Source organism: Gossypium raimondii, chromosome 8, assembly GCF_025698545.1.
Source record: "Gossypium raimondii isolate GPD5lz chromosome 8, ASM2569854v1, whole genome shotgun sequence".
Lineage (NCBI taxonomy): Eukaryota > Viridiplantae > Streptophyta > Magnoliopsida > Malvales > Malvaceae > Gossypium > Gossypium raimondii.
This window is the reverse complement of record NC_068572.1, coordinates 62571697-62597004: the sequence shown is the minus strand read 5'-3', so window position 1 is coordinate 62597004 and position 25308 is coordinate 62571697. Positions and strand designations below refer to the sequence as shown.

Below are 25308 nucleotides of genomic sequence, written 5' to 3'. Positions count from 1 at the left end.
ATCCAATCTCTTTCTATCTTAATTATATATATTTGGTAGTGCAAATAAGACAAGCCGCTGCACTTCAAGATCGAATATATGTACGTACGTACCGGTTGTTTTCTACAAATGAGTGTGGTGTCGCTGGCTGGCTGGGCAGGCTTTACATTTTTTAGGGGAGGAGATTTAAACTGAGGTTTTAATCCCTAGCTAGGTAAATTTCTCTCTAAAAAACCCTTTCCCGCATTGTACTTTGGTTTAAAAATTTTTGTCTTAAGTTGTTTCTGTGAAGAGGAGGCTAAGAAACACCAAAGAAACAAGGGATGGCAACAACCTATTTCTGCATGGCATTGGCACGCATGCATTCCATATTCCCCTTGAGAAGAAAGGGACGATTTTCAACCTCAATTACATATTTTTCCGTCAATTAATTGTCTTATTTTGGATTAATTAATTCGATAAAAATATAAACTTCGAATTGCAGCAAAAACTTCACCAAAAAGTCGGAGTTAGACTATGAGAGAGCACCCTTGTTTTGCGGATAGTAAGGTGCTTGACCTCTTATTCTTATACAATTTCCTCCATATTTGGTCACGTCCCCTCTCCTTCCAACTACAGATTAAAATTAAAGCCTCTTAATTGCTTTTCTTCTCTAATTCCTCTCATATAACCGACATATAGACAGATAAGTTGAACATATATATACACACTGATAGCTGCTAAAAGTAATATTTTTTTAATCTCATTCTTAATATGTTTTTGGGTGATTATTCAATGTTAATGGTGAATTTTATGCTTCTAATCCTTTAAATTTATATTTTTATAATTAGGAGAACATTAGAGAGCAAAAGGAGCGAAAATTGAAATATCGGAGTAAGTTAACAGAAGCCACATGGGCTGCACCATTCCACACGGACTGGACACATGGTCGTGTGAACCACACGGGCTGCCACACGACCATGTGGCAGGCCGTGTCGATTTCACGAATTTACACTCTAAAATTACGGAAAAACGTGATTTTTAGGTTTTTTGGGCATTCTGAGACCTATATATAACAAAAATAAGAAGATATGAGAGAGTCATAATAGAATACTTAATAAAACAACTCAAAAAAATCATTGAAGCCAACTCTGAAGTAGATTTCCATCGAGATTGAAGATTCTCTTTTGATTTCTTTGGAGATTATTATGAATATCTTTGTTTCTTGTGGTTATACTGTATTTTGGATGTTTTAATTTACAAGCATGAACAAATTTTCTAAAAACCTAGGGAGATGAACCTTATGATGAATTTTTTCTTTTGATTTATATTTTCGAATAAATACTTAGATCTTATTCTCAATTATGTGTGATTAATTCTTGGTTGGATATTTCTAAACTATTGATCTATGTTTGATGTACATAAATCACAGAAGGAAAAGAATGTGTTTAAGAGTAAATCATGCGTAATTGAGTGGAGTTGCATGCAATTATAGAAATAGAATGACATAAATCTACCAGATTAGAGTCAAATCTAATAGAGGAATCCATAGATCAAATTAATGTGACAATAGGGGTTTTCTACAGATCAAGATACTAAGTGAAGAAATTGCGTAATTTAGATTGATAGTGACAAATGAAGTCTAGGTGAATTTTTCTTGGGTGTTGTTTCGCTTCTTGATTTTTTATTCTATTATTTTCCTGATTTGTTCTTCATCGCATTCATAGTTAATTAGCTTTGTTAATTTTAATTTAATCAATCACAAGAATTTAACGGTTAAATATTAGAAAGATGGTAATTACTAGTACTTTTAGTCTTTGTGGGAATAATATCTTTACTCACTGTAGCTATACGATTAACTAATAGGTGCACTTGCTTTAGTTAGATTTTAGTTGGTTTACAACTGCATCACACACACATATACATTGTAGATACATATCTATTATTGAGGCTACCACTAAACCTATAATAATCTAATATGTTAGCATGTTAGAGTTTATTCCAACAAGACAGCACGGGAAGACAGTCGTTAATCGCCTTTTGATGTATCAATGTCGAAAGTGTGTATATTGCTACAAAATATATGGAATTGAGGCAGTGTCTACAAGTATACGAGTCAGGTTGTAATACAGTTTGCTTATGATAAAACACTTGGTAAGTATTCCGAGGATCGTATTACCGCCTCTGGACGTACTAACGTCCGGAGTGTGAATACTACACAAAAATAAATAGTTATGAGGAAGGATCCACAAGTATACGGGTCGAGCTGTAATATAGTTACAACGGAGTAGGTGAGTACTCCGAGGATTGTACCTAATAGAGTGAGCACTAGATTAATTCTAACCTAAATGCTAAAAGATCTAATTAGTACTTTAATTTAGTTATAGTACGGAAGCAAAATAAGAGATAATTTTAGGGTTTTTAAACTAATAAAATAACATCAAAGAACTAAATTTCAAAAGATAGAAAAATAAAGGGAATCAAATTTGAAGATGGGTGATTAGCTCACTTCGGCAACCCCAATCAACTATCGTCTCGGGTTCCTCGTCAATCAACTAGTCGCTACCCTAGTAGGATCTTCTGATCTTCCATTAACATAACGAGTCATCAAGAACTATTTATCTTCCGACCTCACAGTCCAGATTGGCTTGGGTAAATGTGTTCATGGACGGGTAATGCCAATTTTGGGTTAATTCCCACCTTGACGACTTTCCAGAGTTGTCAAGCCTAAGGTTTGTTTCACGCTCTTCCTTTTCCAAACAGTTGATCCATTGATTAACCCCACAAAACAGTTAAGAGATCATGCTTCCATTCGCTAATCCCCTATAGAAGGATTAGTTCCTCATGGCTTTCATAAACAACATGTAATAGATGAGATTATTAATCATGGTGTATGAATTGAAGTAAAGGGTTTAAGAAAAGTTTAATCTATATAAAGAATAAAACGAATCCAAAGAAGTTGATCGTCTTCACAAATCAGATCTCTTGAAGGAAAACAAAGTACAAATAAACTAAACTCTAAAAAAGACCTAAGAAATAAAGAAAACAAAACTAAATCTAAAGAGAGAATCTAAGCTAATGGAATGCTCCACATAACATGTGACAAATGAGCCTATTTATAGCCTTCAAGTGACCATCGTCCTTAACCCTAGGTTAGCTGACGTTTCTGAGCTTTAATTTCAATTGTGCAGACCAAAACACCCTTACTTCATATTTATTTTTCATCTCAGAGTCGATGTCGCGACACAACAGGACCTGTGTCATGACATAGAAGTCAATATAGTCCTCCTTGGGATGTCTTCAGGGGTCTGTCGCGACATCCTTAATTAGTGTTGCGACATCGAAACCAATTTCATACTTTCTCTATTTTGACCTCCATATTGTGGCATAACGTCTAGTATCTGCCTAAAATGCCTTCTAATGGTCTCTTGCACACTCACGAAGTATGTTAGCTCTTCCTTAGGCCTTATTCGACCCTTAAGGTCAATAAAACACTCATTTCGCACATTTTATTATATATAAGTAAAACTAAAGAAACTTAACTAAAATGTAACGAAAATGCTTGCATTCAAGCTTCTTAAGTGCAAAAACTAGTTTAATATGCTACACCAAATTACGGCAGATCATCGTACCCAAGGGATTATAGTTTGATAAAAACTGCTATTAAGCCAATTATAAAAATTAATTACTAATCTACTTGATGTTGTAAGACACTATGGCACCATACCAGAAACGAGTAAGACCATGGTTGAAAAACGTTATGGCATTACGAATCAAACGAATAAAACCATAATTGAATGATATTATGGCAACTCGGTGGAAAATGAATATGAACATAGTTGAAAGACACTATGAAACACGACGAAAAATGAATAAGACCATGGTTAAAAGACACAATAGAAACACAACAAAAAATGAATAAGACCATAGTTGAAAGATACAATGGCAACACGACAGAAAATGAATAAGACCATGGTTGAAAGACATTATAACATCAAGTCAATAATAAATAAGACCATGGTTGAAAGACACCATTGCGCCTTCTGATCATTTGCTATTCAGGTAACACGTTTTTGGTGAGATATGTATCGTAAGTATGAATATGAGTTGAACGTTTGACTACTATAGTTTGATAATGAATGTTAATTCCTTGGTGTGATTATATGTTCATATATCTGTAAAAATGTTAACTCGTGATGTTGTGGGTGTTTAAGGAATTAAATTGTTATATGAGTATTTTCCAAGTATTCAATGTTATTTTATTTGATTCAACGAATGATTTAAGTTTTAATGAATGGATGCGTATACGAAAAGAGCCGTGTTATGGAAACATGAAATGGAAAATGTTGGTATATGAATATGAAATGAAAAGGGAACAAATTGAGTAATAGATTGATAAATTATGTATTGAACTTCATATTGATATGTTTCATGTTTAATTGGTTAGATATGCTCTTTAATACACCTACTAAACTTGTGGTGCGGTGTGTTGTGAATTGGAAGGAAAAGTATGCATAATTTTAAAATGAGCAGTGTTTTAATGGTTTAATCATTTATGTTCGGTAAGTTACGTTTCCTTTATATGAGCTTACTAAGCACTGGTTGCTTACGTAGTTATTTTTCCTTGTCTTGTAAATTGTCAGAAAGCTCAAACAGTTGGAATCAAGTCGAAGTACATTCACACTATCCATCATTTATCTCCGTAGAAGATTTGGATATATATTGATGTCGAGTTATAAATGGCATAAACTAGGAGCCCCTAAGTTACTTTGTTTATGATGATGTTGTTTATAAGTTAGTTTAAGTAAGCTTTGTGGTTATAAATGTTTAGTATCTTTGGTGTATGTTTGAAACTTGATGTGCTTTTGGTTACTAGTTAAATACCTTTAGTGATTAGCTTGATATATGGTAAACATATGTGATGAAATAGAGACATTGATAAGGTCATGTAAATATTGATTATAAATTTATTTGGACGTTTAAATTGTGGTACCAATAAGGGTACATTGGATAGGCAATTAGATAAAATGAGATGTGTATTTTGGTCACTTTATTCATGCCTCTTGAAAGAGAATGACTTTGGGTTAATGTTATGAAAAATATGGTTATTTGGTATGTTAGAAATGTGTTAAATGGTTGATTTTGAAATGTTGAAATAAAACAAGGTTGATTATGATTGTGGTAGCTATTGTTGGTACATTGGTTAGAACTTACAAATTGAATGATTTGGTATATTTGAGTGTGTCTAGTGAGTGTTTTGATCCTATGAATGTATGTACAAATGGTGTTCATTGACGTGCAAGATTTACTTTGAAAATGACTTGTTTTAGGGGAAAATTTTTGAGCACACGGCCTAGGACACGAGCTGTCACTAGGCTGTGTGCCACGCATGGTCACTTAACACGGCCGTATGTCATTTATATTTTAGGTGCAAGTTTCACACGGTCTGAGACACAGTCTGCAAAACGACCTAGTACATGGCCTGTAACACGGCCGTGTGACCCTATTGCAAATACACACACGAGTTGGGACACGACCATGTGTCCCTACTTCGAATGTCCACACGGTTTAGGCTATGTCACACGGCTATGTGACCCCTGTTTTTCTAATTTTTCATGTTTTTCCCAAAATCTTCTGATTTATTCAAATTGATCTCCAATTGCTTCTAAATTGTTTTTATGGCCCCGAATGCTCGATTTAAGGTCCAAATGTGTATGTTTGCTATGATTGTAATGACTTTATTAGAAATTGTACGTAAGTTGATTTTTTGTTCAGTTTTGAAGTTAAAGGTTCTATTTTGTATAGTAATGCTCTGTAACCCTAATCCGGCGACAGAGACGGGTTAGAGGTGTTTTAGAACTTACTAAGTATTTGATGTTTATGCACTATTGTTCCTTGCATGTAGATGTATATTCTCGGATTCGCGAAGTTATGTTGACTTGGAAGCATCACACTATCAACAAACTATCCTTGCATGTAGATGTATATTCTCGGATTCGCGAAGTTATGTTGACTTGGAAGCATCACACTATCAACAAACTATCAAGAGTATGAACTCAATCTATTTGTGTTTTGTGGCATGTTTTTAGGATGTCATTTTGTGTGATCATGTTGAGTTTTTTTGTTACTTAAGCTTAGTTTAGCATTGCTTCTAATAAGTGCTTTTGGGATAAAAAGCACTTTTGAGAAAAAACTAAATTTTTTTGCTTCTACTTTTAGCTAAAAAGGTGCTTTTGAAAATCATTTTTTGTCTCAAAAGCATCTTGTTTAGCAATGCTTTTATCACAAAAGTGCTTTTTGTCCCAAAAGTGCTTCTTAGAAGCAATGTTAAACTGGCCCTTAGTATTTAAAGTAGCTAATTGTTGAGACAATATGTTAGAGGCCCTAATGGTCATATTAAGCTTATTGTATTTGATGTCCTAACTAGGTTGTTCTTCATTAAACTCATGCTTTAGTAGCATTTAAACTTGTTTCTCATGATATTTCTGAAACATGAATGAAACATGATTTATATATGCAGTGTTTGGAGGTGTTTCGGTAGTTGATTCTGGTGTTTAAAACTTGGTTTTTGAGTCCTTTAATTCCAAATTTCAGGACAATTTTTGACCCATGACATAGTTGTATCGATATTATGGCCTTAAAGTATTGAAACAAGTAAGTCAGAATTGAAAAAAATCTACAATTGTATCGATACAATTGGAGACTTATATTGATACCATAGTGTCTAACCAGGTCCCTGTACTATTTTTAACCCTTTTAACCTTCTAAGGTCTATTTTGGTCTTGTATATCTTCGAACTCCCAAAAACCAATTTTTAAATGTTTTCAACATGGTTTTAAAGTCCTAAAATTGAATCTACCTACATTCTAAGATTTTATAAAAATAATTTAAAATTTAAAATTTAATGTAATTTCTTATTGAATAATCTTATACTATTTTGAGCTTTTTTGGCTTTCCTAGGCCCAAAATGAATTACGAAAACCCCGACCCACTCGAATCATTTTTAAGTGATTTTAAATTATTTCTAAAACCAGTCAAACAGTTAAAACTTGATTTAATGATTTTACAAAAAAATATATTTTTAAATTACAGCTCTTCAATGATTTTAAGAATTTTGACTTGCATATGTTTTTATAGCATCTCTCGTTTGTACCAACTAACGAAATGGGTGAGGAGTGTTACAAAAATGTCAAGCTCAAGTACTAAATTAGAAAAAAAAATTTAGATACAAATTAGCAAAAAGAAGTGTCAAGTTTAAATACTAAAATGAAAATAAATTAGGTATCAAATTTAAAAAAAATATCATAACAAATATTACATTAAGCCTTTTAATAATATATTGAAAATAAATAGAAAAGAACCGGATCCAGGCCAGAACAGGAGTGGGTTGGGGGTCGGGTATAATCAGGAAGCTTCGGATCCCTTTGCCCTTTTCCCTATCTCCCTCCTTTGCTGCTTATAAAAGCGGAAAATAGAGAGAGTCGAGTTTTTCCAGATTCCGTTTGCGACTCGTGCGAGGGAAACAACCCTTCTCTTTACTCTGTACACCGTCGGACCTATCATCACCTTTAGTATTTTTGCTTTGCTTTGACCTTTGATTTTCATCATAGTATTTCATTAGTAGCGTAGCATATACTGTTTCTTTTCTTGCAGCTCAGACATGGATGATATGTCGAACCAAGGGCAACCGCCCAATCGCAATCCTAATTCTCATCCCAATCCCAATCAAAATGAGGACCAGAATCAAACGGAAGAGCAGCAACCTGCAGAAATAGAGCAGCAACATCACGACGAAGAAGAAGCAGAAGAAGAGGAGGACGACGAAGAGGAGGAGGAGGAAGAAGAAGAAGAAGGTAGGAAGGAAGACGAGGAATTGATGGCAAAAGCGCAGGCTCTCATGGAAAAGATCACTTCTTCTCCTGATAACCCTAATCCTACCGTGCTCCATGCTCTCGCCTCCCTTCTCGAAACTCAGGAGTCTCTGTACGCGTCCTCTCTCTCTTTAGTCTGTATTTTTCTTTACTAAGTGGTTTTCTTCTTATCAGTTTATTTCTACTAAACAGCCATGATAAGTAAATGCTTGTACAGTTTAATTTAATACTCTTCTTTTTGATGGAAAATTTAATACTAGTATACTTCTATTTGTACGTAATCCCCATACTTGATGTTTCGTACCCCTATCATTACGTCCAATGCTTGGTTATGATAACAATTACTTACTAAGACTTATTGAACGTATAGTTTAGAGTTCGAAAACCTGAAAAATTCCAATACCGTTTCCTTAGAAACTAAACAAGTCTGAAGATTTTACCGTGGTCCAAAAATGAGCCATAACAAACTGCATACAATGAGGCCTTGGCTCAAATTGAGCAAGGTCCTTGGAACTTTGAGGTCCCATGTTCGAGTCCCACCTTATGTACATGTGTGGGTTCTTTTACTCTGGTTAGTTTGTTAGTTATAGTTGTTGAGTTAGTTATTTAGTTCTGTTCTTGTAATACATTGACTGTATTGGAACTTTTGTACTTTCAAAAAGAAAAGTTGGGGAGGTTGACATGTAAATGCATGGATGATCAGTAATGTCCTATTGGTAACTCCTCTGAAGAGATTTATCCTATACTCATTTTACCATTTTATTGCATGCGGCCATAGGTAATTTGGTTAAATTAGGAGTAATTTGGTTAGTTTTATGTTGTTTTGTATTTTCATGCGTTTCAGGTTTCATGTTTAATTCCTTGTTATTTTAATGTTTTTAATGTTTCATGTTATTGCTGAGCTAATCCAAGGTACCTTTTTAGGTTAAGCCGGTATGAAGGATGATCTATTGCTTTTATTTTTAAACTATCTAGTTCTAGTAATTATTTATTTTCATTTGGGTATTCATCTTGATTCCTGCATGGTGTACAAATGTTTTGAATTCTCTTTGTATTTAGTTTTAGATGCCTTGAAGAGAATGGTCCTTCTTCCAGCAATGGTCGTGCCTCTCATAATGTTGGACAACTGGGGAACTTAGTCAGGGTAATGAACTCTTCTTCATTTCCTTTTGTTTACACTGCTACATAAGTTTGTTATTCTTATGATTACAGTAATTCTATTTTTGTCATTTCATTCAGCTTTCTATTTTTTTATCTTATTTCATTTTATGTTATGCAGACTAGATATGGTTTGATTTTTTAGAACATTATTGTGTTTCTGAGAAAAGTTCTTACTTCGAGCATTTCCCTTTGCTCTCAGGAAAATGATGAATTTTTTGATTTGATATCATCGAAGTTTCTTTCTGAGAGTAGATATTCAACCTCTGTCCAGGCAGCGGCTGCTAGACTTCTTCTAAGTTGTTCTGTCACTTGGATTGTGAGATTTTTTTTCATATGTATTTAACTTCTCTTGTCTCAATTTATAGGATATTTTCTGACTTGATGAATCTGTAAATGGGTCACAGTATCCTCATGTTTTTGAAGAACCAGTTTTGGAGAACATCAAAGCTTGGGTAATGAATGAGACTCCTAGATTTTCTATTGAAGATCACAACTGCAAGCATGACTTGCCAAGAAATGAAGCCTCGGATGCTGAAATTTTGAAAACCTATTCCACTGGACTTCTTGCTGTGTGTTTGGCAGGGTCTGCTTCTATCTTGATGTTTCTGTTTCTCGTTTTTCCTGTTCTTATGTGGCTGATGTTGTAATTCATCTATTATTCTTGTTTTCTCCTTCGGGTCATTCTTAGCTTTATTGAATGTTGCAGTGGTGGTCAAGTGGTGGAAGATGTCTTGACTTCTGGATTGTCTGCTAAGCTTATGCGCTATCTTCGTGTACGAGTCCTTGGGGAGAGTACTGCTTGTCAAAATGATGCCTTCCATTTATCTGAAAGCAAGAGTCTATCTGGTGCTGCTTCTTTCAGAAGTAGAGATGAAGGTCGAGGCAGGGTGCGGCAGGTTCTAGAGACAACTCATATAGATGATCCCAGACTAATAGATGAGAAACCATTAGATGACCATTGTCCTGAACGGGATCAAGAACGAAGCACTAGTCGGCAATCATGTGGAGAGGAGTGTTGGGTTGGTGACAGACAACTATCTGATGGGGTGGGAGGGGGGGTTTACATGCATGATGTGGATGCTGATAGTGAGGAAAGATGGCATATTCGAGATATTCGTGATGGAAAATTGAGATATGGTGAAGTTGATGAAAATGGGAGAGATGAATCCTCCAGGCGCAGGATAAACCGTGGTTCTGCAAGGTCAAAGGGTAAGGGAAGGACTTCTGAAGGGGTCATGGAGAATGAACAATCACTAACCTCACCAGGCTCTGGAAGTCGTTCTGGACTGCAACATAGCATGAGAGACAGAAATTTGTCTAAGCATTTAGATGCAAGAAAGGTGCTGGAGGCAAAGAAGTTTGTGGGAAAGACTAATGCTGATAATGTGGTAGTGGAAAGAGAGGACAATGATGAATGCTTTCAAGGATGCAAAGTTGGAAGTAAAGATTTCTCTGATCTGGTTAAAAAAGCGGTTAGAGCTGCTGAAGCTGAAGCTATGGCAGCAAGTGCACCTGTTGAAGCCATCAAAGCAGCTGGTGAAGCTGCAGCTGAAGTTGTCAAGTGTGCTGCTTTAGAGGTACGAGCTGATCTCATGATTCTGCTCTTTTTATTTTTCCCTTCCCCCCTCAAAACAATTTCTTTGGCTTTGCTTTAGAGATTTATCATCAATTACTTTTATCCTCAGGAGTTCAAAACTACTAACAATGAAGAAGCTGCATTATTGGCTGCATCCAAAGCAGCAGCTACAGTTGTTGATGCTGCTAATGCCATTGAAGTCTCAAGGTGGGTGTTTCTCATGGACAGACTTCGCAGATCATAATACTTGCAATTTGGTTGCTATATTTTGGTTTTCATTGTTTAGTGCAATTGGTAATGCTCCTCATTTGTTCACAGGGACTCCACTAGCACAGGTTCTGATCCAATAAATAAAAGTGCTGCAGAAACAGAAGGAAACGAGGATGTTGAGGAGTATTTTATTCCCAATGTTGAGGTACTTTCACAGTTGAAAGAAAGATACTGTATTCAGTGCCTTGAGACTTTAGGTGAATATGTTGAAGTCCTCGGGCCTGTATTGCATGAAAAGGGCGTAGATGTCTGTCTAGCCCTGTTGCAACGAAGTTCCAAGATTGAAGAAGCATCAAAGGCTACTTCTCTCTTACCTGATGTGATGAAGCTAATTTGCGCTTTAGCAGCCCATCGGAAGTTTGCTGCATTGTTTGTTGATCGGGGTGGCATGCAAAAACTGCTCGCTGTTCCAAGAGTGGCTCAAAATTGTTTTGGTCTTTCTTCTTGCTTATTTACCATAGGTTCCCTACAGGTAGTACATGTAAACTTGAATTTTGCAATTTATGACATCTTATTTAGATATCAGTTGAGTATACATTACAATGTAAGGGACCACTAACATGTTCTTTTCTTAATGTTCCTCTAGGGAATAATGGAACGTGTCTGTGCACTTCCTTCTGATGTTGTTCACCAAGTGGTTGAGCTAGCTATCCAACTTCTTGAATGTCCGCAGGATCAAGTTAGGAAAAATGCAGCACTATTTTTTGCTGCTGCATTTGTCTTCAGAGCGGTGCTTGATGCTTTTGATGCTCAAGATGGCTTGCAGAAATTATTGGGCCTTTTAAATGATGCTGCCTCGGTAAGATCTGGGGCAAATTCTGGCTCATTAGGCTTGTCTGGAACAACATCATTTCGAAATGAGAGATCACCGTCAGAGGTACTGACTTCCTCAGAAAAGCAGATAGCTTATCATGCATGTGTTGCTTTGCGGCAATACTTCAGAGCTCATCTTCTTCTGCTTGTGGATTCCATACGCCCAAATAAAAGTAACCGGAGTGGGGTGCGGAGTATTCCAAGCACCAGAGCAGCATACAAGCCACTTGATATTAGTAATGAGGCTATGGATGCTGTGTTTCTGCAGTTGCAGAAGGACCGGAAGCTGGGTCCTGCTTTTGTGAGGACTCGGTGGCCTGCTGTCGAGAAGTTCTTAGGATGTAATGGACATATTACCATGTTGGAATTGTGTCAGGTATCCTGTGTACTTCTACCTCAGCCTGCCCCTTCTTGCCCTTTGGTTTTGTCATTTTCTGCCTCATCAATTGGATATTTATTCCTCTTGTCATCTTTGTAGGCTCCACCTGTTGAGCGTTACCTACATGACTTGTTACAGTATGCATTAGGTGTTCTGCACATTGTTACTTTGGTGCCTATAAGCCGCAAGATGATTGTAAATGCCACTTTGAGCAATAATCGTGCTGGTATAGCAGTTATTTTGGATGCAGCAAATAGTGCTAGTAGTCTCGTGGACCCTGAGGTGCGCATATGCTGTGATATTGTAATGTTGTTCTTATTGTTATTCTTGGTCTAGCAAATAATGCTAGTTTTTACATGAAGCCCTTTTTGTGATATTGTGTTATGGCTTTGGAAGTATAGTTGCTATTTTCAGACACTGAAAGCAGATATTGATTTGTGTTTTTACTGGTTTAATTACTAGCATTCACCTCCATTTTATTGTGTACTTGCAGATTATACAGCCAGCTCTTAATGTGTTAATTAACCTAGTTTGTCCTCCACCTTCAATCAGCAATAAACCATCATTACTAGCTCAAGGTCAGCAGTTTGCTTCTGGTCAAACCACAAATGCTCCTGCTGTGGAAACTAGAAATGCAGAACGTAATATTTTGGATCGAGCTGTTTTCCTGCCTAATCAGAGTGAGATGAGGGAACGAAGTGGAGAGTTGAATTTGGTAGATAGAGGCACTGCAGCAGGCACTCAATCCACCAGCAGTATTGCTCAAACATCTGTTTCTGCTGCTGCATCTGGTTTGGTTGGAGATCGTAGAATATCTTTAGGTGCCGGAGCAGGTTGTGCTGGCCTTGCTGCACAATTAGAACAAGGATATCGTCAAGCAAGAGAGGTTGTCCGTGCCAATAATGGCATAAAGGTTCTACTGCATCTCCTCCAACCCCGTATATATTCACCTCCTGCTGCTTTGGATTGCCTTCGGGCCCTTGCATGCCGAGTCTTGCTTGGTTTAGCTAGAGATGAGACAATTGCACATATATTGACCAAGCTTCAGGTAAAGATGATTGTTACCACATTCTATTTGATTTAGCTTCAGTATACTTTTTCATCTTTTGCTGTATTTCTCTGCATTCAAAAGTTCATTGCTTCACTCCCTTCCAGTTGCTTACCTTGAAAAAAGATGTTATGATCTATTTGGTATGGTGATACACTGGTTAATGCTACTGGTTTCAACTCATCATTGTTCTAGGTTGGCAAGAAGCTATCAGAACTGATTCGAGATTCAGGTGGCCTGACACCTGGAACTGACCAAGGCAGGTGGCAATCTGAACTTGCTCAGGTGGCAATTGAGCTAATTGCTGTAAGTATCCTTACCTGCTACTTGAGACTGGTTGCATTTTGCAATTTGTTAAAGGGTATTTTCTTCTACTGCAATGTCATGCCCGTTGCCTAGATGATTAGAATAGCATATTTTAAAAGCTGTTCTTATCATCTTCTGGCCTGATTTCTGTAAACAGTAGTGGTACAGAGTTGCTGGTTTACAACCTGGTTTACTTCAATAGGAGATTAAAACTTCTTTATCATTAACTTATGCTTGATGCATTAGTCTTTGATGTATCATTATTCATCTTGTGATGACTCCTCAAATATCCAATGAAGAAGTAATTTGCATAGAACTGGCGATCATCATATGGCTTAGGGACAAAAATATTGAGCCACGGTTCCTTAAGTGGCAGAATTTAACATTGTATTCTACCTATTAGAATTTATTTCAGATTAACTTGCCTTCTGTCGTAGGATCTTCTGATTCTTTGATACTTGGTGTGCATATATGTTTTTTTTTTTTAAATTTGATATTAGTTTCACTGAACTGAAAAGGTTATATTATGTATTTTTTATTCTCTCTGACATACATGCATAACTTCAAGCCTAGAGTCTCAATTATTAAAACAATTTTTGGTGAACAGATTTTGCTTTAATATTATAAGAGACTAATTCTCAGCATTTGTATATGATGTTTTAGATTGTTACAAATTCTGGGCGTGCTAGTACGTTGGCTGCTACAGATGCTGCTACACCTACATTGAGACGCATAGAGAGAGCTGCTATTGCTGCTGCGACTCCTATTACTTACCATTCCAGGTATTTGTTGCTGTGATATTAATGGATGATCGTCTAGTTTACTCTTACGGTCTTCCCATTCCATTACTTTATTTTTTTTTATCCTTATAAATGCTGTTCGATTGTTCTGCTGTATGCTTATGGTCATCAAACTGCAGGGAGCTTTTGCTTCTCATACATGAACATCTTCAGGCATCTGGTCTTGCTGAAACTGCTGCTTCACTTCTGAAAGAAGCTCAATTGACACCTTTGCCATCCTTGGCTGCCCCTGCATCTCTTGCCCACCAAGCCTCTGTGCAAGATGCTCCTTCAACACAACTCCAGTGGCCCTCAGGTCGTACCTCTGGTGGATTTCTCTCCAGCAGATCCAAGATTGCTATCCGAGATGAGGATATTAATATGAAGTGTGATTCAACTTCATCTTTAAAGAAGAAATCACTTGTTTTCTCTCCCACTTTTGGATTACAACCAAAAAATCACTTCTATTCTCAAGATTCCCAACCTCCATCTGTCAGAAAAACACTCGCCAGTTCAAAATCAAGTGTTTCTGATACTCAGACTGAATCTATGATGAAAAGTAACCTTGATTCAGAATTGCACTGTAAGACTCCTCTTGTGTTGCCTATGAAAAGAAAGTTATCTGAGTTAAAGGATACTGGTTCAACATTATCAGGGAAGCGGTTCAACACTGGTGATCATGGACCGAGGTCTCCGGTTTGTCTGACACCCAATTCTACTCGAAGAAACTGTCTGCTTGCTGATGCTGCTGCATTGACGCCAACTTCTATTTTAAGGGATCAGCATGTTCGAGCAACACCAAGCAGCTTAATTGATTTGTCAGAGGACAACCTATGTGGTAGTTCTAATGTGGGACAGATGACGCCTTCCCAAGTTGGACTTCTAAATGATCCCCAACCCAGCAACTCAGAACGTTTAAGTCTAGACACTATAGTTGTTCAGTATCTAAAGCATCAGCATCGTCAGTGCCCTGCTCCTATAACAACCCTTCCTCCACTTTCTCTTTTGCATCCACATGTTTGTCCTATGCCAAAGAGAAGCCTTGATGCGCCATCAAACATCACTTCCCGACTTGGTACTCGTGAGTTCAGGAGTGTTTATGGTGGAGTCCATGGAAATCGTAGAGATCGTCAGTTTGTTTACAGTAGATTCAGGCCATGGAGAACTTGCAGGGATGATGCTGGCAGTTTGTTGACATGTGTCTGTTTTCTGGGGGACTCCTCCCATATTGCAGTTGGCAGCCATGCTGGGGAGCTAAAAATTTTTGATTCTAACAGCAATAATGTAATGGACAGCTGCACAGGCCACCAGCTTCCTGTGACTCTTGTTCAGTCATATTTTTCTGGTGAGACCCAAATGGTTCTATCATCAAGCTCTCAGGATGTGCGGTTGTGGGATGCCTCTTCTTTCTCAGGTGGGGCTATGCATTCATTTGAAGGCTGCAAGGCTGCTAGGTTCAGCAATTCTGGGAGCAGTTTTGCTGCCCTATCTGCTGATTCTACCCAGCGAGAGATTCTCCTTTATGATATCCAGACCTATCAGTTGGAATTGAAGCTTTCTGATGCATCAGCTAATTCTACGGGTCGAGGTCATGTATATTCTCTTATACATTTTAGCCCATCTGATACTATGCTGCTTTGGAATGGTGTTTTATGGGACCGGCGGGTTCCAGATCCGGTTCATCGCTTTGATCAGTTTACAGATTATGGTGGTGGTGGTTTTCATCCTGCTGAGAATGAGGTAAAGACCTCTGATCCTACCACATGTTCATTTCTTTTTGTATTCTATACGTGGTGTGTATTATCAGGTGCCATCTCTTTATACACTTTATTATATAAAGCATTTTCATCAGACATCATTCAAATTCTTTGTAGCTGGTGTCTTAAGTCTTTAATCTAGATGGTTCCCTAGGGTGGTCTTTTTGAATGAGGACAGTGCAAATGGAAACTTCTGCACTGAAACTTCACAAGTTGGTTTGGATAGTTCTAATCCTTTCTCATTATTGTAGGCTTTCTTTAGTGGACTCAAAGATAAGTGCGTTTTTTCCATTGTTTTGCAATGCAAAATGTCATTTTAGTTTAGTGTGCATGGCCTGTTTAATTGAAGACGTCTTAAAGATACTGGCTTTAATCTTTGGTTAATAATTTACCTTTAAACAGGTTATCATAAATTCTGAGGTTTGGGATTTGCGGAAGTTCAGACTACTTCGAAGTGTACCTTCTTTAGATCAAACAGCAATAACCTTCAATGCACGTGGGGATGTAATTTATGCTATCCTGAGGAGAAATCTTGAAGATGTGATGTCAGCAGTTAATACCCGTCGCGTGAAACATCCTTTATTTGCTGCTTTCCGCACATTAGATGCCATTAACTACTCTGATATTGCAACTATTCCAGTGGATCGATGTGTTCTTGACTTTGCAACTGAACCAACTGATTCCTTTGTTGGGTTGATTACAATGGATGACCAAGAAGAGATGTTTTCATCAGCCAGGGTTTATGAAATTGGTCGCCGAAGGCCGACTGATGATGATTCTGATCCTGATGATGCAGAAAGTGATGAGGACGAGGATGACGACGACGACGACGATGCTGATGTAGATCCAATACTTGGGCCAGATCTCAATGGGGATGGTGAGAGTGATGCAGATGAAATGAGCAGTGACGATGATAGTGTGAGTGGGCTTGATGATGATGATGATGATGGGGATTTTATCACAGATGATGCAGACTTTGATGGTGGAGGTGGGATATTGGAGATTGTGACTGAGGGTGAGGATGATGATGATGACAGCCAGTTGGTTGAATCTTTTAGCAGTGGTGAAGAAGAGGATTTTGTGGGGAATGGTTTTGGTTTCTAATTTTGACCTGATAGGCTAAAATCTTGGTCATAATGCTTTCTAGGATAGTGGAAAACAAAAATGTTTGTAATTATTATTGCTCAAGGGTTATTATTATTATTGTTCTCTTTTGGCAATTTTGTTACTTTGGGTTACCCGTTACAACAGGTGATATGATCTTTATTTCGTCTACGGTATTTGTTTTTTGATGTTGCGAACGAGAATAGAATACACCGTAGGGCATAACATGGAACGAAGGTGCAGTTCGTTTGCCTATTGTGGGCGACGGTTTGTAGTCATTATGCAGAATCTTGTTTTGGGCTTGAGACTTTGGGTTCAGTTGGCTGTATTCGGCTAGCTCGATAGCGTATCAGTCAAGCTAGTAGCAGTGTCCCTCTATTTGTGTTTTTCTTGGGGTAAATTGTATCTTTTTATTTTGGTCATTTACCTATTGATTTTTTCGATTTAGTCAATTTTTTAAAATTAAATATTTTAATTATTTTTTGTTCAGTTGCCCGTTAGAAGAAGTGCGAAAAGCTGTGGTTTTATATGGTGAAGTTCACATTTGAACAAATATTTTAATTTAATTCAAAATCGTATTAAAATCCAATTTAATACCAATTGAGCATATAGCTGAAGTTCGAAGTATCTTATTTTCATGCAAAAGGTAAATACCATTTTTCTTAAATATGGAACTTTTATTTTATTTTTGAATTTAAGTGATTTTTAAAGAAAATACATGATTTTTAACTTTTAGAATTTTTATTGAAAATATAAAAATATTTTTATTTTAAATAATCTTTTATGTATTTTTAAAATAAAGGATCAAACTGTCAAAAACTATAGACGTTAAGGGCATAAAAAGATATTCTATTTTTTTGGTAAATAAAGCAAATCAATCCATTTGCACAAGGAGGCATTATTATCTTCCAAAAAATATGGAACAAATATTTTTGAACAAGAGATATGACATGATTAAATGGTTGTAGAAAATTATCTTCCAACCAAAAACTTGCTTAGCCAATGCATTTGCAGCTCTATTACCTTTCCCATTAAGGCGTTGAACCTTAATTTTCCATTGTTTATGAATCAACGAGCAACTAGGGATATTAGACATAGGTTTTTGTATTAGCCGAATGACGTCCAAGCTGTCAATTTCAATAATCTTCTGTGCGAAACCTATCTTTTGAACAAGGATAACATTATTATCATAAATTGATAATATAATTTATTTATTTACATTAAGTTTGTAAAGATAAAAAATAAAGATTGTAGAATAAAAAGTAGAAGTTTGGGGTACTTCATCTTTTAAACATCATACAAATATACCTTTTAATATTGCTAGGTTACTTAAATTATGATTTAAGTATTTTTATTTTGAATATTATATATTTTAAATATTTTAAATAATGATTACTTATATTAATTATATAAAATAAAAAATCTTATTAAAATTAAAAATATAAACATATAAATTCATGTCCAACACATGTGATATTGTAAATTAATTTAAATAAAAATAAAATTGTTCAATGCCTCTAAATCATTACAAGGACTCAATTTTAAATTTTAAATAAGTATAGTACCTTATCATATTTAAACCTTTATAAAATTGTAAATACTTTTTCCAAATTTTTCTAAAATGACTTTTGAAAAATCAAAATTTAAATATATTAACAATTTTAATTAGTCTAATAAATACATTATTCTATTTTAATGCATTAGTCTACTAATTTAATAAAAGGAAATCTTTGATACATTGTGCATATAATTTTCATAAATAGAGTTGAATGATGAGAAGTGTCTAAAATATTTTAAAAAGTAAATATATAAAAATATGAGACAACCTTTCAATAATATTACTAAAATAACCTAAATTTGACAAAACCAAATCTAGTTACCAATCATTCTATTTTAATAAATGTTACAAAAATGAATCTAAAAAACCAAATTTAGGTCAGCAGAAAGACTCAAGTACCCACATAAAGATTGAAGAAAAATAAAAATAAATTCCATTTTATTTTCCTTTTACCGGATTAGCCGGTTATAAAGGTTGGTTCAAAAGGTTAGCTAAGAGGAAGCTCAGCTTAGAACCGTTTTGTAGAAAATTTACGACTTAGGCTTAGATTGTTTTTTGGAAAATAGTTCTGAAAAATGATTTCTAGAAAATGACTTATTTTTTTAAAAAAATTAATATTTTCTGTTGTTTGGATAAATTTATGTAAAATATTTTCTGTTATTTGATGACTTTTTGAAAATATTCATAAAAGTTGTTTTCAATAAAACAAATATACATTTGAGATTTATGATAAAAGTTTAAATGAAGTAATCAATTTATTACAAAATGATGTTAAAGTGAAATTATAATAAATAATGAATTTTCATGATGTTAAAGATTAAATTATAAACTAAGTGAAATTTATAATTGAAACAAGAGAAGTGATATGCATGAAAATTTGTTATAAGATTTTATAATGAATTATTTGATTAAACTGCTTATATGGTGAAAAATAAATTAAATGACAATAGGGACTAAATTGAAAAGTATACAAAATTTAAGTGTAAAATAATTTAATATATTAATAAGAAAATTGTGATTAAAGATTAATGAATGTGTTATGAGATGATGAAATATACATAAAATATTTTAAAAGTGAAATTATGGAAAATATGAAATTTCTGACAAGGACTAAATTGTTAAACTTGAAAAAATATGTTGATAAAATAATATAAGTGAAATATATAGAAATTTGATATGTGAAATAAGTAAGATAAATTATGTGATATGTGAAATAAAATAAATCATGTGATTAAAGTGTAAAAAGAGAGAAAAATACACTTGTTACTACATGTACAACATACACAAAAGGACTTGCGCCTTTGAGACACTTTTACAAATTCACATCTACACATCAACCGTTGTATTTCAATCCAGAGGCTGAAGAAAAGATGGTTAATGCACACCTGCCCTCATACAGTTCTTCCTTTTTTCCATATCCTTATGACTAGCTATATTAGTATTTAAGTTTTATTTCTTTCACCCCCACATTTCCAAACCTAAAACAATGCTTGGAAAGGAAAGGATGCTGCTTATGCAGATACACTACGCGAGGTACCCCCTTGATTGGCCATGAATCGCACGACAACACAAGTTATATTATCTGCACTACCCCTCTGGCACGCCTCTTGCATCAGCCGCTTAGCTGCCTGCTCAGGATCCTGTATTGGTTTTATCATTGCAACAGCCTCCTGAGGAAGGTAAAGCAACCACAAGTTATGAGGATGGTTGCTTGCTAACTATGCTCATTTGTCCCAATCCCAATAAGATTGCGTGAAAACATTTGTTTGTCTCATACCTCATTTGAAACAACATCCCACAGTCCATCACTTGCAAGAATAAGGAACTCGAGAGAGCTGTCAATCTTCTCCTCCTGCAAGCTCCAAAGACACATAAGAGTACAAAATGCTCAAAGATCAATACAAATACTAGTAGCAATAAAAATGTAATATTCATATAATCATTTCAAAAGTACGGATCCTATTGAGTTTTAAACACATCAGGCAGAACTCTAACAAGCACTGCTACTGCATTATAGGGTTCTATTTGTGCAATGGCATCTTAGGAACTCAGCATATTTCAAGAAAGAGACCTGAATTTCTGGATCAGCAACAACATATTGCTTCAAAAGCCGGTCACCAAATGCACGAGAAACAGCAAGGACGCCTCCTACTCTCCAAGTTCCTAAGAAGACAATTTCAGACATAATAAAAAGGAAGAAATTTAAGAGGATAGAAGGGAAAGAGGGGAAGGAGATATTTTTAGATGTAAACTCGCACCAGCCCACATGACAAATCCTCCTGCATCCTCAATCCGTTGACGCTCATCAGTTTGATCTGGCTTATGATCGCGGGACACAGCAATAGCTGTAAGAGGAGATATCATATACAAGTCATCTACAACTATCATTTTAGTAATAAAATAATCATTTAAAAGATTTTCAAAAGGACTGACAAATTCACACCTACAGCAAGATGGGTCAAGAAGCAGGTACATAAGAACACATAGTGGCAATTTCATATTTGCTGTCATGAATGACTTGAAATTATAGGAATGGAAACCCAAAAAAAAAGGATCTTACCATTGCCTCCTCTGCAGATAACAGCACGGGAATCCCCAACATTTGCAACTAGCAATCGATCACCAACGAGTATAGCCGTAGAAGCAGTAGATCCAGCATCCCTATTCTGGTTATTTTCTGATTTTAAAAATTCAGAGTCTGTATGACTATATGCATCAGCTGGGTAGAATGAAACAATTAAAAGTGAAGTTAGATTGGTGAATAAACAACTCGCTAGAAAAGAAGACAGCTATATGATACAGTTATAATGCCAATAACCTATTGCAGATTTGGTGTCAGAAATGAACTTTGGATGCCTGATCAAATTACTAAAAAGGTTTTGCTTCACATATTCAGCAGCCCGGGCACCTCCATGACCTAAAAGAACAATGCTTGTAAAGATCAGGTTATAACTAAGCATAACTAGCCAGCAATGAATTGTTTTTACATTTCTCGAAAAGAAATGAGTTTTTAATGGTAAAAGAAAATCTTTCTAGCAGAATATATCGGTATAAACTGCAACATAGAACTTATGGTTTACCATAGTAATACCCAGTCCTGAGACAGTAGGCCTTAAGAAATGGATTTGGATACTGCTAGCATAGTAGAACAGATAACAAATGCCAGAATCCACATGGAATCGTTTCAGAGTCATTCTCTAAGTTCAAACTACAGTGTATCATCATAAGTAGGTATTTATTCTACTCTTACTTGTCTGGCAACCTTATTTACTTCAGCAGAGGGATTAGAGCTATATCAAGGTACAAAACACTTAATTTTAAATAGAAAACAGATTTGAAGTCAAAAAAGGCTACAGCAGATGGAAACATGGTTAATCATACACTCCTTAACACAAAATAATAACCACCATAGATGTTACAAAAACTATTTACTGTATGCGGTTGATTGAAGTATACATAATACTTTAGCTACTAAGTTCGCACATGTTCATGCATTTGTCAGAGACAGAATAAGTGTGAAACATACCATCGAAGACTCCAAAAAGACCAACTAACTCTCCATCAACCCCATCAATCCTTGTCTCATAAAAATCTTCCATTGAAGACCTTTTCCCTGGAGAGCTTGCATAGCCATAGCTGAACTTCCCATTCTGACTGTTGCAGGAGAACATGAGGCACTTGGATATTAGACAACCTTCATATCATTCCATCATTTAAGAAAAAATGTAAACTAGAAAACTTAAGAGTCATCATTATCATTGAGTTTAAGCGAAACATAATTTAAGTGACTTTTAAGCTGATAGTTCAAGTGCGACCATCACTTCACATTCCTTCATGCATTTCTATAGCTTTGTTCATTTCCAAATGAAGATCTAACAAAATCTAAACTTCTTATCTCTATGAGTCGATGGCTTAAAACAAGTGGTAAACCAAGCAGTAAACTTCCAATCATGAGATGCAACTAGTTTAGTGCAAAGCCAGAAATGTCCAAAATTTGCCTTCTTGGGATCAAGAAAGTCAGATCCTATACAAAACAGAAAACAAAATAATAGTTGTCCTAGTAAGTGTAATACTGGAAACAGGTTAAAATGCCTTTACTCCTTACTCCTAAAGAATGCTTTATTCCCCATGGTGATGATTGGGAACGCACCACATCACATGCATCAAGAACGACAAATTAAAGATTACGTCCCAGGTTTCTCCCACATTATGCAGTGACAAATCATTTAAAGATATAGATCCACAAGAATTTAACACATCAAGATGCTCCAAATTTCAGAAGTTATGTCTTCCAAATTTTTGGAGGTCAAGCATGTATTAATGGAAAAATTCATTTGTCTACCTTACCTATATTTCCCTTTTGTATACTACTGCTCGGTAATAATGATTTGCCAGCCACACACCCCATCTAATCGAGATGTGTTCCAAGGTTTATCTTAAAGCAACCATCCAAATAAGCAGGGATCTTTGTCTAAAAGGCAATTAAATAGATATATCATGATGTCCAAATCTTAACGGGTTTAATTTTCACTGAGATCTAGTATATTATTAATTGATATTTTCAAAATTCATACAAAATAAGTATTTTCAAAGTTAAAAAATAAGTAACAAAAAAATTCAGAATAAGTGACTTGTCGGTATCAAGAAATTAAGATCCAATGCAAAACAGAAAAGAAAAAGAATTATATGCCCTACGAAGTGTAATACCTAACACACGAGAAAATGCCATTACTCCTTACTCATAAAGAATGATTTATTCCTAGTGATGACAATTGAGAACTCATCACATCGCATGCATCAAAAAATGACAACTTAAAGATCACACCTCAGGTTTCTCCCACATTATGCAGTGACAAATAATTTGAAGATAAAGATCCACGACAATTTAAGACATCAAGATGCTCCAAATTTAAGAATATTAAGTCCTAATCTTCCCAATTTTATGGACGTTAAGCATGCAGTAATTGCACAATTCATTTTTCAACAGTTCCTCTATTTTGCTTTTGTTTAGTTTTGCTTGGTGAGAATAACCCCAGTCATACGCCCTATCTAATTGAGATATACTATACTAGTAAGCAGAGATCTTTGACTAAAAGGGAATTAAACATATATGTCATCAATTCCAGAGCTTAACGGAGAAGTTTCAATTTTCATTGGGAAGCTAGCATATAATTACCAAAATTTTCAAATTCATGCAAAATAACTAACAGAAAATTCAGAATAAATGCATAAAAGTTAGGCAAGACGTGCAAACCAAAACACATGATGTTGGACCATATGGAAAAATGAATATACAGTAACTTGCAAAGCAAAAAGGAAAGTTCGAATTGAAAAGACATTCTAGATCTAAGCAAAGAAGGATAAAAAGAGAGAAAAGGGAGTAACCTAAGGCCTCCCCCACAAACTGGTCCATCTTCAGCATGAACCTGACTTGAAGATTGCAAAACAGAATTCAGATAGCCCATATTATTGCTAGAGCTTTCAAATTGTCCACCTCTTATCCCTAGTGTCAATATAGAAATAACAAAAACAACCGTATTTGAAAAATGAAATTTCAGCTGATGATAGTCGGAAAACAAGAAAAGCGGTAATTTTGCACGCTGATGAAACCGACAGTCTCAAAATTCAGGGAATGATCAATCTTAACCTGCAAAGAAAACAAAATTTCCAGATCCAATTAAAAACGCACAGATCTTAAAGATCTCAACATCATGCATATCATGTTAAGTAAAGCCTGAACAGACATGATTAGATAATTAATAATAATAATAAAAAGAAATAGTTTTGAAAGCGAACATAGCACATGCAATAAATTATTTTACTAGTTGGTCAAAGTGAAATGATTACGAGGAATAAATAACATAGATGAAGATGGTGGATGAGGGGGAGAAAATGGTTACCTCAATCAATGAAGAAGAGGAAAGGAAAGGCAGAATAAGAGTGAGGAAGATTGAAACAGAAAAAGCAAAGCACAGCGCATGAAAGGCCCTTTAAGAGGGGAGAAAAAGACGAAGAGAAGAGACTGTTTTAGAGAGAGAGATAAGTATGATAAAACTAAAACCAGAGGCTGCTGCTGATTCTTTCTGTTTCATGTTCGGTTCTGTTTAGGGTTTAATAACTGAAAGAAAACCACCTCAAATTTAAAAACAAACAAAACAAAATTAGACTTTCTTACCTTATCCACTGTTTTTAAGAAGAAGAAGATTAGTATTATTATTACCTTAAAAGCTAGTATATATTTAAATAAAAATATTATTAATTAATTTCAAACAAACAATTTTACTAAATTTCAAACAAAATGGTTAATACAAGGGAGTGGAATCAAAGAAACAAACTGATATTTTGAAAAGGTGGGTGGAAGGAGGTGTTTGGTTCACAGGCGTCGCCGGTGAGGAAGCCGAGAGGCAAGCTAATTACAAAATGGACCAAGTCAAATATTATTTGGTATTTGAACCATACACGTGGAACACATGCAAAACAAGGTGTCGTTTTTCCATTTCCAGAAAAATGTCAACTTAATTTACATCACGAAAATGAAAAACAAAACAAAAGACGTATATTATGCGGTTTTATGATTGATTGAGTTGTTGTTGTTGTGTCCCGGGCGTATAAATGAATTGAAATTAGATGAGATGGAGACACAAACTAGCTAACATTTATTAATCTATTATTCTTATCAAATAAATTATACGTGTTTGTAATCAAGATTAATTACATGGGAAATGTAG

At 35.4% G+C, this 25308-nt stretch overlaps 2 protein-coding genes across 3 annotated transcripts; one reads left to right on the top strand and one right to left on the bottom strand.

Moving 5' to 3' along the window:
- The first annotated feature begins 7351 nt into the window (after window positions 1-7351).
- Window positions 7352-17193, top strand: LOC105793021 (DDB1- and CUL4-associated factor homolog 1). 2 transcript variants are annotated; one of them, XM_012621950.2, is made up of 15 exons: window positions 7352-7500; window positions 7612-7941; window positions 8889-8973; window positions 9190-9306; window positions 9395-9573; window positions 9697-10567; window positions 10676-10773; window positions 10885-11308; window positions 11423-12025; window positions 12128-12310; window positions 12522-13076; window positions 13272-13382; window positions 14046-14164; window positions 14302-15901; window positions 16321-17193. In XM_012621950.2, exons 2-15 carry the CDS (start codon window positions 7619-7621, stop codon window positions 17020-17022), a joined length of 5970 nt encoding a protein of 1989 aa, XP_012477404.1. In that variant the 5' UTR covers window positions 7352-7500; window positions 7612-7618; the 3' UTR covers window positions 17023-17193. The 2 variants fall into 2 exon arrangements, with proteins under 2 accessions (XP_012477404.1, XP_012477403.1); XM_012621949.2 differs by having other exon boundaries at window positions 7377-7529.
- Window positions 17194-19789: 2596 nt separating this feature from the next.
- Window positions 19790-24892, bottom strand: LOC105793024 (probable protein phosphatase 2C 59). The gene is made up of 9 exons (XM_012621957.2): window positions 24481-24892; window positions 23966-24227; window positions 22107-22234; window positions 21399-21497; window positions 21141-21299; window positions 20839-20925; window positions 20652-20743; window positions 20358-20432; window positions 19790-20250 (listed from the first exon to the last, which is right to left on the bottom strand). Exons 2-9 carry the CDS (start codon window positions 24043-24045, stop codon window positions 20092-20094), a joined length of 879 nt encoding a protein of 292 aa, XP_012477411.1. The 5' UTR covers window positions 24046-24227; window positions 24481-24892; the 3' UTR covers window positions 19790-20091.
- Between the last annotated feature and the right edge of the window lie 416 nt (window positions 24893-25308).

Coding starts and splice junctions, on each gene's coding strand:
- LOC105793024 (XM_012621957.2), bottom strand. CDS start 24,045: ATGGGCTATCTGAATTCTGTTTTGCAATCTTCAAGTCAGGTTCATGCT. Junction 22,235..23,965: donor GTTTGTGGGGGAGGCCTTAG/GTTACTCCCTTT, acceptor CTCCTGCAACAG/TCAGAATGGGAAGTTCAGCT. Junction 20,433..20,651: donor TTGCTGATCCAGAAATTCAG/GTCTCTTTCTTG, acceptor TGGAGCTTGCAG/GAGGAGAAGATTGACAGCTC.
- LOC105793021 (XM_012621950.2), top strand. CDS start 7,619: ATGGATGATATGTCGAACCAAGGGCAACCGCCCAATCGCAATCCTAAT. Junction 7,942..8,888: donor CTCGAAACTCAGGAGTCTCT/GTACGCGTCCTC, acceptor CTTTGTATTTAG/TTTTAGATGCCTTGAAGAGA. Junction 13,383..14,045: donor TGGCAATTGAGCTAATTGCT/GTAAGTATCCTT, acceptor ATGATGTTTTAG/ATTGTTACAAATTCTGGGCG.